The 13617-nt window shown below is 34.4% G+C and overlaps 2 protein-coding genes across 3 annotated transcripts in view; one reads left to right on the plus strand and one right to left on the minus strand.

Moving 5' to 3' along the window:
• Positions 1-11524, minus strand: part of LOC141403316 (regulator of G-protein signaling loco-like) — a 27491-nt gene extending 15967 nt beyond the window's left edge. The window contains exons 1-2 of one of the 2 annotated variants that reach the window (XM_073985521.1): positions 10521-11524; positions 2317-3097 (exon numbers count right to left, since the gene is read on the minus strand). In XM_073985521.1, coding sequence (XP_073841622.1) covers positions 2317-2685 — 369 coding nt within the window. In that variant the 5' untranslated portion in view covers positions 2686-3097; positions 10521-11524. Of the gene's footprint in view, positions 1-2316; positions 3113-10520 lie in introns of both variants that reach the window. The other variant, XM_073985515.1, reaches the window with a different exon arrangement.
• LOC141390492 (uncharacterized) overlaps positions 1-13300 on the plus strand; it is a 51596-nt gene extending 38296 nt beyond the window's left edge. The window contains exons 6-8 of the mRNA XM_073963450.1: positions 10748-10920; positions 10986-12643; positions 12706-13300. Of these exons, the coding sequence (XP_073819551.1) occupies positions 10748-10920; positions 10986-11064 (252 nt within the window). The 3' untranslated portion in view covers positions 11065-12643; positions 12706-13300. The remainder of the gene's footprint in view (positions 1-10747; positions 10921-10985; positions 12644-12705) is intronic.
• The last annotated feature ends 317 nt before the right edge of the window (positions 13301-13617 follow it).

The following is a 13617-nucleotide window of genomic DNA, read 5'->3' on the forward strand; positions in this document are numbered from 1 at the left end:
GATGAATAACGACAGTGGAACAAAGAGAAAACAATTTGTATACAACTTTTTTTTCTGTTTTATTTTGGTTTCAGTGATAAGATAAAGCTTTAAAAATATACATACGACGACGCTACGCTAATAATTGAATGAAAGTGCGTGTGTGTGTTTGAAGGGGAAGATATGGAAGTTTGTTTTATTTTTTTTTTTTCAGATGCAATGAAGTGGCTTTAATTAGGTTTGTATTGTTATTTTTTGGGCCAAAAATAGTTTGGAGCAAAATTGCAGATAAAAACAAACGATAGAAATCTTGTTAAGCTTTGAAAGTAATTAAAAGATATTAAAAGGTAATATGTACGTATGTAGGGGATATCAGTTAAGCTGGTAAAATAAAATTATAGCTAGTACCTGAATGTATGTCGTAATAGCGGGAATTGAAGTTGTCGTAAGGAACTCTGTCAGCATTTAAGTGGCTTGTATGTAAAGGCCTCGGTACATAAATGGTTGGCTTCCTTGCTTACGTTATATTTCTGGTAGAAGACTAACAAGAAAAGGGCAACATAGATTGAATTTAACTGTGCCGTTCTTTATTCGTTTATCAGAGATGAGTTAAGCAAGAATGTCATGCCCCTTATGTACCGGGGCCTTTATGATATTGAAGGCTGAAGCAAAACGAGGAACTGATGCAAATTGTAAGAGAAACTGAGAAAATTCGATTTCAGAGTTATTGTTGTTGATTTCGCCGCCATGATATAAGTAAGATAATTGGTAGCAGGATAGCTCATATGTTGTTGTCATATATTCACATTTCCCACATCGTTCAAGCGAATCTTTCATTGTATTTATATGATTTTAATGGATATTACTCATAATACCTATTGGCTTTGCTTGTTTCAACCGTATATCTGGAAAGCCACAGAGTTTTTTTTTTGCCTTTATTTACCACAACGAAATGAATGAAAGAAATCAAGATTACATGACTAATTTATCGGTATGAGAAAGTGCGAAAACATTCTGTAAAATTCCACATTGAATGTAAAAAATCTATTATTTTTTTAATGTAAAAATAGAAAAAAAATTATTATTTTTGTAATAGGCCATCATCATAGCATTGGGCTATTATACGACGCTTTACAATACAAACCCAGGTTAGACTATGATCAAATAAGTTGAGTGCCATCGACCTTGTCGTCATTGTTGTCATTTCACAACCAAATGAGACAAAGATGTAAATAAGTCTGTTCAATAACCCAAAAATTTGTACAAACTTTTACAAAATGCTGTTCGATAACAAACTTGAGGCCTCGTCACATAAGAGGATTTCTGGCTTAATTCATTAGAGATGCGGCAACTCTACGCGACTGACAGTTGAAATCGAGTGGATTTCGTAAATGTAAACTTATGCTTGGTTTACATTTACGAAATCCACTCGATTTCAACTGTCAATTCCATGGGTTAAACGTCAAATGAAATCTAATGGATTTCGGATGAGTTTTCATTTGACGTATACGCAAAAGAATTGACAGTTGAAATCGAGTGGATTTCGTAAATGTAAACCAAGCATTACTATAATGATAAAGCCGAATGCACATCCAACGTTTCGGTAAAGTTGTAAATAAATAAAAGAGCAAGGGTAACATAGATCGAATTGTTCTATATTCTTTTATCAGAAATGACGCCCTACTTTACTGAAACGTTGGATGAGTTTTCGGCTTAAGGCCCAAACTCACTGGATTTTTCTTGCTTTTATAGAGCAAAGAGAAGAAAGCAGGCAACGAGGGCCTTTACAAAACAAAGTCTTAAAATATGTTTGCATATAAACGGATTTAATAAACCGGCAAAAAGCTCGAATGTTAACATGCTATTATATATTAACGTACAAGTTTATAAATATATGCTTTGTTCCAGTACTGCAAGAATCTACTAATTTTTACTATTTTTTCGATAACATAAAGGAAAAATGTTATCGTAGTAAAAATAGTAGCTTCTTGCAGGTTCTGGAACAGAGCAATAGTTGTACTATGTTAGGGTACGTTTACATTTATGACATTTGCGCGATATATCAATATTTAATCCAAATATGTGTACCTTAAATAAATCCTCATAAATCGTCAAAAAGCTAAAATATAAACAGGCTAAGACGTTAGTTATCTTTCAATTGATATTGACATTTTTTACCCAGTCATCCCTAGGCAGCTTTAATGTAGAGAGAAAACTTTTCGATCAACAGATACCAGCAGAAATAGTCGCGGACTTATCGTACTTGCGTTGCAATGTATTTTCAAATGTATTCTTTTCATAATTTTAAAATATCTGTTTAAAGCAAAATCTACTTACCGATAATGAATTTCCTCTCGATGTATTTGTTGTATCCTTGGTGGTATTAGTTGTGGTTGCAACCTCAGCAACGGTACTAAGTTGCGAAGCATCGCTAGAACTTATGGAACGATTGAGCTGCGCAATTTTGGCACGTTTTACACGCATAGAAGAACCACAAAAGAGTCTGGCCAGGTCATAGCCAATATTGTTGTTACCCTTGGGTGGAGTGATTTTAAAAGTTGGCAATATAGGTGGATGTAAATCCATCGATGATGTGGAATCACTTGAACTATTTAGATTAGAAGTCGTCATAAGTTCAATACCTTCTTCTTCTCTGTTGAAGGCATCACTGGGACATTCACAAGATTTTAATGATTTACAACCCATATTTGATGGACAAATTAGAGAATGTGATCGTGACGAAGTCTGGCTACTATTGTGTGGAAGATAGGGAAAATCATTCAAATCCTCTGATGGCCATAAATTTTTAACGTGATTTCTGAGAACAGGTGGTGGTGTGCCGGGTGGTGAATGTATACGACTTCTTGATGCTGATATATTTCCGGATATAATGTTGTCTTCATTTGTTGTTGTTGCAAAAAGGTTAGTGCTGCAATTTTTCCCAGGGCGTGTAGACTTTTTGGGTGTTGATTTGCTGCTGCTATCGTATGCTTGCAGAGCTTCAAATTCTTGTACAAATCTTATTAAAGCTTCACGATCACTCTCGCTAAGACCCTGTTGATTTCGTATGTCTCCAGATGCTGTTGTTGTGGTTGTTGGTATGTATTTCACCTCAAAGCTGGATTCAAAATTACTGGAATCATTTAAATGGGCAATAGATGGATGAAATGGATGTAGCAACATTTTGAATTGGATGTTATAGTGGGGTGCGGGGTTTGTATGAATATGAAGTATATATTTTGATGATGATAATGATCGGCTTATGGATGTGTGGTATTGGCCTGCAAAACCAAAAAGAAACAAATGGCAAAATGAAATGATATTACAGATAATGACATATAATTTTTGTGGTGTTTTTTATTGAAGCTAAGACTAAAACTCAATTCATTTTATTTGCATGCTTCGCTTTCTTGACTTGTCATTTCTGGTCAAGGAATAAAAAGTCGAGACAAATTCGAACTAGATTGTCTTTCGCTTTTTATTCTTTTACCAACTTAAGTAAAGTAGAGAAAGTAAGCGAAGAGCTGAAAGAGTTTTGGCCTTTAGTACGAAGCCAGCAAGGATGCTTATATGTGTTTCAAATGTCGAAGTCGGCGTACTACCCAATCAGAAGACTGTAATAATGTTACTGTTTTTTACTCTCCCAAATTTATCGTTATTCAGCGCCATTTTTGTTTAAAGAGAAATGAATATTTTACAACACAACAATTTACAGTATGGGAACGGTTTTTTGCAAAACAGGCATGTATGTCAAAAATATGTATGTATAGTCTAAACCATGACACAATCACCAATGAAGTGTCAAATCCCTTAATAAAAAAAATATTTTTGTTGTAATTTCCCTAATAACATAAAGAAAGATATTCAAAATTTTACGATACACTACCTTGGTAATTGTGCCATGGTCTAAACCAAGCTTAACGTTACGTCCTGTTTATAGCACGTTCAAATGCCAATTGCAATACGTCAAAACAAATCCTCATAAAGATGGTTACCCCAGCAAGAAGCTCTAATGTAAACATGACACTAGCCACTCGATGCTCTCATTACTTGTGGTTTACACAAGACAATAGGAAATATACATTTGTTCATTGGTCTAAAGACTAACAACAAACAGAAAAATGAAAAAAATCAAATAATAAGAATAATAATTTCTGGTCCAATGTTTTAGATACGTTTTCAAATAAATCTTCATGAATTGTGCAAGACAAAATTTATATCGTTATATTCAGGAACCCAAGGGCTATCTGTGGTATATATATCATCAAGATCCGGGACCGGGCCCTAAACACAACTTATGCCCAAATATATTTAAAAAAGATTTTAGAAAATTTTAGAAAATATATAGAACATTATATTGTTTGTTTTTAACCACTTAAAAACCACAGAGTTATTTTTTGCCACTTCCACCAACCACAATCAGGTTTAATGATTGACGTCGATTAATTCATGATGAACAATAACAATTACATGATTAATGTCAAGTATTAGTAACCAATAGAAAGAAAGCATAGGTTTCGTATGAATCACGACCGGCACGATAAAATAATTACATTGTCAAATGACAGAGCAGTTGACTTCATGTATTGATTGTCAAAATACTAAAACTTGCCTGTGTGACGTAGGCGTCCCGACAACTGCAAAAACAGTTGTAAAATTATGAATGAAAATCATGGATTTCTTTTTGTTTTCCGTTCACATGTTCTGTTTTTGCTCATGTTCTTATTTAAAAAAAAAAATGTCAAAAATTTGTTAACCCGAATGTCTATAAAAAAATTATGGACAGCTGGAAGACAGCCGACAAATGTATATATTAGCTCATTTAGACTAGTCATAAATCCCCAACTGAATTTAATAAATCCAGTACAAATCCTTTGGAGAATTTAAATGGCAGTAAGCTGATTTTTGTTCATAACACAATTACCAATGAGAGACACGTAAGGGGTATGGAAGTGGAAAAAAAATGGCTCGTTCCGGCAATTTTCAGGCAATTCCTTTTATATTTTTCGTTTTTGACATTATTTTCATTGTTTTGAAAACAAAGCTTGCCGAAACAGAATTGCCTGTATAAGTCCCAATTTCATTAGGCGAGTTTACTTGCGGCAATTGTCAGTTTGATGGAGAGAGAGGTGAGGTATATGGTAACCCTTTGCCTCTCAACACCCTCTCTCACCCACAAACTGACAATTGCCGCAAGTAAACTCGCCTAATGTAAATTGGGACTAAACACAAGAGGCAAGTTTAAAAGAGAACGAGAAAAATTGCCGCAAGGAAAATGGCTTAATGTAAATTGGGACTAAATATGGACAAAGGCACGGGGGCAATTTACTTTGAATTTGTCTAGACAGTGTTGTATTTTTACCGTGGCTCTTACACAAACATATTCTTATTATTTGACTTTCATTGACCACAAACAAACGTTTGACGTTAATAAGTCCATGATTGTCAACAGCAGATTTAATTTAACAATAACGATTACATGATTCATTTATCGTGTGATATTAGTAATCAATAGAAAGAATGCATTTCTGCTTAAGTAGAGAAACTGCAGAAATTCCATAATATTATTTTAGTAATAGGGCGTCATAGACTGCAAAACTTTATTAGTTATAGAAAAAATCCCAACTACAAGCGGCGAGGCTTCTTATGTAACGAGGCCTTTATCGTGATAATAAAAAACAATAAAAAACTACTTTGAACTACTTTAGAGCTTTTTGCCGAATTAAACTCTTGATTTGGTTGACTGATGTAAAATGAAATCAAGATAGACCAGCTACCTTGATAATAAACGCCAGTGTAAATGAACTCTATACTCAATTATTTTGATCATCGGTTTTATAATTGTCTTTTGAAAATGGTAAAATTGGAAACTTCTGAACTGCTCTCATATCAATTGTACGGTTTTAAACATGTCAAAAAGTTTAAAGTTTAAGTTTAATCACTAATACAAGTGCCTACTAAATCTTTTTATATTTTGCAAACATTTTTACAGCATTAGTTTTTATTCTTTATTTGTTAACACAATTTTAGAAATTTATGCACTTTATTTTATCTTCGGAAGAATAATGTCGCTGCTTGAAGGAATCTACAAACTGGCTTGCTTATATGGATCTAATAGTAAGTTTAAATTTACGAAGTCCACTCGATTTAAACTGTCAATTCCATGATTAAACGTCGAATAAAATCCAATGGATTTCGGAGGAGTTTTCATTTGACATATACCCAAAGGAATTGACAGTTGAAATCGAGTGGATTTCGTAAATGAAAACCAAGCTTAAGCAACTGCTTATAAAATGTGGCGAACGGAGTGAATGTTTCACGATTCTGTGTGGACTGCATTACAACATGCAGTGAAATCCGGAAAATTTTCATCTTTTTTGCAAAGGAAGTAACGGAACGCTTTTCGAGTAAATAAAGAGGTAAAACGTGAAGATTCTTGCACGTAAAAGAACAGAGCTAATGTAAAAGCGCAATAATACTGAACAATAAAAAACTACTTTGAACTACTTTAGAGCTTTTTGCCGGATTAAACTACTTTATGAGGATTTTTTGTGACACATACGCAATGTAATTGATATTTGAAACCCTGTGGGTTTATTAATTCCGGTTATATGCAAACACACTATAAGGCCATAACTCTAATAAAAAAGCAAGTTAATGCTTGGTTTACATTTACGAAATCCGCTCGATTTCAACTGTCAAATCCATAGGTTAAACGTCAAATGAAATCCAGATGAGATTTCATTTGACGTTTGAGCTATGGAATTGACAGTTGAAATCGAGTGGATTTCGTAAATGTAAACTTAGCATAAAATTCTAGATGAACACTCATTAATTCCCGGTCCACACTAGCGTGAATTTCATTAAAAAAATCATGAAATTAGGCGTTTCTAGATCGAGTTCCATAAAATTGCTGTAGTGGGGAATTCGATCTAAGAACAACTAATTTCATGAAATTTGTTAATGTAATCCACGCTAGTGTGGACCGGGACTAATAGTAAGTTTACATTTACGAAGTCCACTCGATTTTAACTGTCAAATCCATTGTTTAAATGTCAAATGAAATCCAATGGATTTCGGATGAGTTTTCATTTGACGTATACGCAAAGGGATTGACAGTTGAAATCGAGTGGATTTCATAAATATAAACCACTGCCACTATAAGATGTTATATATTCAATAAATAGTAGCTCTTTTTACTCGAAATGCGTTCCTTTACCTATAAGAAGCCTCGCCTCGCGAGTATAGAAGACCGAGCCATTTTTCGAACTGGATTGCCCTTTTATTCTTTTATCAGAAGCGCAAGCAAGGCAAACTGGCGAGGCTTCTTATGTACCTAGGCCATAACTTTGGTTTCTGGAAGAAAAGTTTTTTTATGAGGTCACCGTTATTGTGGTTAACACAGCCTAATATACCATGATTCCGCTATAAAAATAGATCATCTCTTAGCATACGTTTAGACTAGAATTTATTAAAGAGATAAGAACAGTGATAACAATCTCGATCTGTTTGACAGATGTTTTCATACACGTTAAGTCAAATAAAGCGAGATAACGTCATGTTTACATTAAAGTCCAACGCCCAATCCAAGTTTTTATCGTTGTTATGGGTGATCGCTCGGTACATGTTAGTTCTTTACCTTTGACGGGTGTTAAAGACAGCTTCCTGGCATATGTTTGGCTGGCTGATGCTTTTATTTTGACGTTTCTGTTAGAGTGTTTGCAATTATTGTCACGTTTCCGTTCCCGTACTGATAAAGTGATTTTTGAAAGATCGCTCTTTTGCCACATTTGCCATTAAAATGTACTGGAACACAATGATTATCACCATCTGTATGACTTAGGTTAGTTCACATTAATGCTGACTGTCTAAAGTAAAGCTTTACTAGGCGTTTACACAAGACAGACTGTCTACAAATACAACTCTGATTTACTAACACATACATATATTTGTCGGCTGTCTACCAGCTGTCCATCATTTTTTCACAGACAGTGGGGTTAACAAATTTTTGACATTTTTGTTAAAAAGAAGTGAGATGATAATTGAAAAGTGTTGAAAACAAAAGAACATGAACAAAAACAAAATATGTGAATGGAAAACAAAAAGAAATCGACGATTTTCATTCATAATTTTACGACTGTTTTTGCAGTTGTCTGGACGCCTACGTCACACAAGCAAGTTTTGGGATTTTGACAATCAATACATGAAGTCAACTGTCCTGTCATGTGTAAACACAGGGTTAGACTCACATTTACACTAAAATCCTATATATATATATATATATATATATATATATATGTAAAAATCGTTACTATTATATGGTCTGTTCAAGTACTGCAAGAATCTACTAATTTTTAATATTTTTTTTCGATTAGTCCATATTTACATTAGGCAATTTTCCTTGCGGCAATTGTCAGTTTGTCGGTGAGAGAGGGTGTTGACAGGCACTCTCACTTCTCTCCCCATCAAACTGACAATTGCCGCAAGGAAAATTGCCGAATGTAAATATGGACTAACATAAAGGAAAACATTTTATCGTAGTAAAAAATAGTAGCTTCTTGCAGGTTCTGAAACAGCGCAATAGTTTGAAAGCCTTTGAATTAGCTTCGAACATACTGAATACTTAATTTTAAATAATGAATATCCAAATATTTACACTACTTGGTATGTGCGCTACTCCAAGCTCGTTCATTTTCATTTTGTATCTCCAGCGGTAAGCGCAAATCCAACTGGAACTCTAAAATAAATGACAACCAGCAAATTTATTGTAACATACCAACTTCTTGGCTTTATTAGCAATCAACTACTTTTGAGTTACGACGTATAGGGCGGTTATTCACAGATCGTCTCAGCGACTTTGTAAACCCTGAAATTACAGTCCACAAATTTGCTCTTGGGAGAAGTCCAAAGTTCCACTACTCTCAACTATTAAGTCTGTCTGGTTACTCAAAAGTTTGCAAAAATTTGTACCATTTGTTACTGAAAGTTGTCTGTTAACTCACATTGTCTCTGTTAACTCTCTGTTATTCATTGAGAACTTGCAAGTTTTTGCTGGAGAAATTTCTTCTAGCAAGAACTTGCAAGTAACCAGACACACATATTGTCAGCAGCTTTGATCGTCACCCACTCCACTGCCTATCCCTTGGTCACTGAACACTGACTATCATCATAAACTTTAATACCTTGATTTAGATTATTATAATATGTAGGTGTGTTATTGACTTTATTTGGTCACAAAAATAGGAAAAATTTGCATTAATTCATAAAGCTATAGTTCATTTATCGTTAACTGTCAACAATTCCAATATTATACTAAGTTTACATTTACGAAATCCACTCGATTTCAACTGTCAATTCCTTTGCATATACGTCAAATGAAAACTCATCTAAAATCCAGTGGATTTCATTTGACATTATGGATAGTGGATTTCGTAAATTTAAACTTAGCATTAACTTGTCACAGAATCACTCTACAGATAATTCATTTCATTAGCTCTGTTCCTTTACGTGCAAGAATCTTCAAGTTTTACCTCTTTTTACGCGAAAGGCGTTCTTTTACTTCAGACACCATACAATTCATATGAGAGCAGTTTACTACTTTTGCCGGTTTTACCGTTTCCAAAAGTAAAGGAACACACAATTTTATCATAAAAAAAGAACTGTTCCGTTGTCTTTATCTTACCTGGCGTTTACACATAGACAGGACAGTAGCAAAATACAACCCTTTTTCACCAACGCATGCATACATTTCTCAATATGTATTTAAAAATTTATAAATGTATTGGTGAAAAAGGGTTGTATTTTTCCTATTGTCTTCTCAAAACTATCATTTGTAAACGCCAGGTTACCCTGCATTTACAAATGACAGGACAGTTGACTTCATGTATTGATTGTCAAAATCCCACAACTTGCCTGTGTGACGTAGGCGTCCCGACAACTGCAAAAACAGTTCTAAAATTTTGAATGAAAATCGTCGATTTCTTTTTGGTTTCCTTTCACATATTTTGTTTATGTCCATGTTCTTTTGTTTTACAACACATTTCAATTATTATTTCGCCTATTTTTACAAAAATGCCAAAAATTTGTCTTCCTTACTGTCTGTGAAAAAATGATGGACAGCTGGGAGACAAACGACAAATGTATGTATGTGTTAGTAAATCAGAGTTGTATTTGAAGACAAACTGTCTGGTGTAAACGCCTAGTTACAAATACGGAATAATGCATATGTTAACCTATCATCAATGATTGTCATTTCCTCTTGAGTGTAGCCATATGGCTACGATACAAGAGAGAGATCGTATGTTCGTGAGAGCGGACGATTGAGTTACGGTGATTTTTTTAGACAAACATTTGATGTGTTCGATTGTTTATTTTGTAAAATATGTGTTCAAAGTTTAGCAATAAAAAAATTAATGAATATTTAACATACGTAATTTGAAATTCACATGAAATGAGTCATGATGAATGAATGAATATGAATGGACACACGAACAAAAAAAAAACGAACAAAAATGGACGATGACAATTCAATGGAATCTTACCTGAAACATAGTACTAGAGAGCTCGATAGAAGTTGATTGGTGGCAGTTGATAGTAAAGGCAACAAATAGAATTTTAACACTTTTTTGGTATTATTGTTGTTGTTTTTTGATTTGAAATCAATTACAGTTACAATTATTTATTTTTTGTGTTGTTATTATTTAGGTATTTATTGTGAAAGCACACACTTGTTTACACTATTGTTTTGAAATTTATTTCTGTTTAACAGATAAGTAGTTGGGTTTCCTTTTGGAGTGGTGGCGGTGGAGTGGCAGGCAGTAACACTGATTATTCTGTATCAATAACAATGTTATTCCTTGATAAGATTACCACGCACGATCTTATTATTGTTATGAAGCTTTTTTTGAAGCGACAAGACGTTGTTGTGGCCGCGTCCAACCGGTATGTATAAAATATAATCACATTAATAAAATCACTTTTATATCTGTTTTTTTTTCTTCTTTCAGCTCAGGGCTAATTTGCGGATGCGAAATGAATGAGCTTATCTTACAGAATGCATACGTCAATGCAAACCACCATAAGTAGAACCATTAAACAATGGATTGTTGATGATCTTTGGTTTGTAATTATTTATAGTTACACTTAAACACTGTCACAAAACAATAACAAAAAACCATTAACCGCATATAAGTTTATCTTGGTATAATAGCAAACAAAACAAAAAAAACAATGTTCACAATTTATGTGTATGTACAATATTTCTTATAAAAATATTTTATTTATCACAATTTTTTTTTTTGCAGAAGAAGACGAGCTTGCATTAACTTAAATATTTGTTCGAACAGAAAAAACCCGGCGAGCATTGCAAATCGTGTGAATTGTTGAAAGTTTGTTTCAAGACTGACTCAATGAAATGAAGTCAGTTTCAAATTAAAAAAAAAATATTGAAAACCCCCAACTGAACATCTGAGCAATAAGAGCAACACGTACCCCTTACAAACAACCACCAATTTGCACTGGCTGAACGGTTGGCTGGCGTTGGTCTGATCAATAACACAACAGCCAGCCAGCAAACACACTAGTCAGTGGTGGTTTTTCATGTTCGCTGAACTGAGTCATTCATGTGTTAGAACGAACACAGAGCATACAAACTATTTTTGGCCCGGACATAAACACCCTTGCACACACACACATATTCATTTATGAATGCTTGGAATGTCAGGTGTTTTTCGGTTACAAGAAATTGAACAATATGCTGCTGCTCAGCTCATAACACGAGACAACAACTACTAAGCCAATAATACACACAATCGGTTAGCCAGTAATTCTTTCAAATGTAAGCCTGCAAAAGGCATCTTTCTTTAGATGAGCCAGGCGGAGGAGGAGACAGTTGTTTTGACTTTACAACAAGTGCTACATGCTATCTGCTTTATTGATGGAAGAAACTGAATAAAAATAAAAAAAAGCGCGCGCGCATGCTCATCGTCCGTAACAGGTGTGTACGACGCTCAGATCAGTTAATGACAATTAAATGTAATGTTCATTGGATGCTGATGGCCAATATGAATGTTACGTGTATGTTTTTCTCCTGCACAATGGTTGGAAAGGTGCTGTGGTCTAATGGGTAATATGGAAATGCAATGCATATGTTTCTATTTTAGAACCTTTTAATACGACAGATGCAACAAAATGAACCAAATGATGGAAATTGAAGCCGATAAGCATTACGTTTCACTCCATAGGAGATGTTTTTATTATTCAGTTGTCACGGGCTTTAATGTAATATAATCTTTCTGTTTGTAGTAACCACGTAGTCATTGTAGACATGAACATTCAAAGCCCAAACTGGAAAGAGCTTATAGAAGCTAGCTCATTTTTTGTGTTACCGACAAAATTTTGAGTGAAAAGTTCAAATAAAGGTTGACAACACTGTTGTTATCGGTAGAACTTTACGACTACTTTTTATTTGTTGTTAACTTACCGAATAATATCGTTAATTACCGAAATTATACGAATTTTAATTTTTCGACATTTGTCGGTAACCCAAAAAATGAGTTAGAGAATCGCACTACTGGTCCTGACAATATACCGCCAGAATTACTAACAGCTGATACCGAAACCAGTGCGCAGATTATACTTCTGATAGTTCTGAGATTTTGGACAAGTGAGTCCCTACCTAGCATAATCAATGAAGCCATTATAATCAAAAAACCTCACATAATGCAGGAACTGAATGCAGTACCGAAAGTAATATCGCATATCATGAACAAGTGCATTGGTAAACCATTATTGAGGAGAGGACAGGCGGATTTCCGCACAGATAATGCGTTGATCACGTGAACATTTTGGGATTCATCGACTTTGAATGAGCAATCGACGCCATATTCCACGATGCAATCTGGAGCGCAGTGATTTGCAAAAGAATTCCGGTAAAGTTTATTAATCTCGTTAATCTCGGCACGAATCCTACATGAAGCCAACCTAAGCGATAAATTCACCATACATGCATAGGTAAGACATGGGTATATTCTCTTCCCAATGATCTTTAATATCGTAAAGGCTGCTGGACCTTGACTATGCTGATGATATACATGTGTATGTATGTCTTCTCACCCACAAGCAATCACACGTGGCCGAAAACTTACAAAATATTCACTGTTATGCAGCTAGAGTTGGGCTGAATATAGAACTTGGAAAAACTAAGGTGATGTGCATTAACACTACAATGTCATCAAACATTATCATCGACGGTAAAGAAATTGAAACTGTAACTTTGTTCATATATCTTGGGACCATAATAAATGACAATTGTAAAAGCAAATAAGATATACTACACCGAAACAAAAAAGGACTAAGTCCATTTGTCTATCTCCAGGCAGGCAAAATTGAGGATATTTAACAAGAATGTTAAATATGTAGTTATGTATGAGATCCGAAACGCAGCGGTAATGGGGTCAATCCAAATATCTAACACTATAGCGGGAAACTAAACGGGAACCGGTTATAGCCCGTTTCCACGGTACGTCGTTCGTTCTCTATTCGTTGTTCGACCCATAACTACGAATAAATTACTTATTTCCCCACACAAAATTCTATGAACGAACAACGATTTTTCTACGTTGTTCGATTAGAAATACT

Source organism: Musca autumnalis, unplaced genomic scaffold (genome assembly GCF_047663935.1).
Source record: "Musca autumnalis isolate F117 unplaced genomic scaffold, ASM4766393v1 scaffold_1, whole genome shotgun sequence".
NCBI classification, from domain to species: domain Eukaryota; kingdom Metazoa; phylum Arthropoda; class Insecta; order Diptera; family Muscidae; genus Musca; species Musca autumnalis.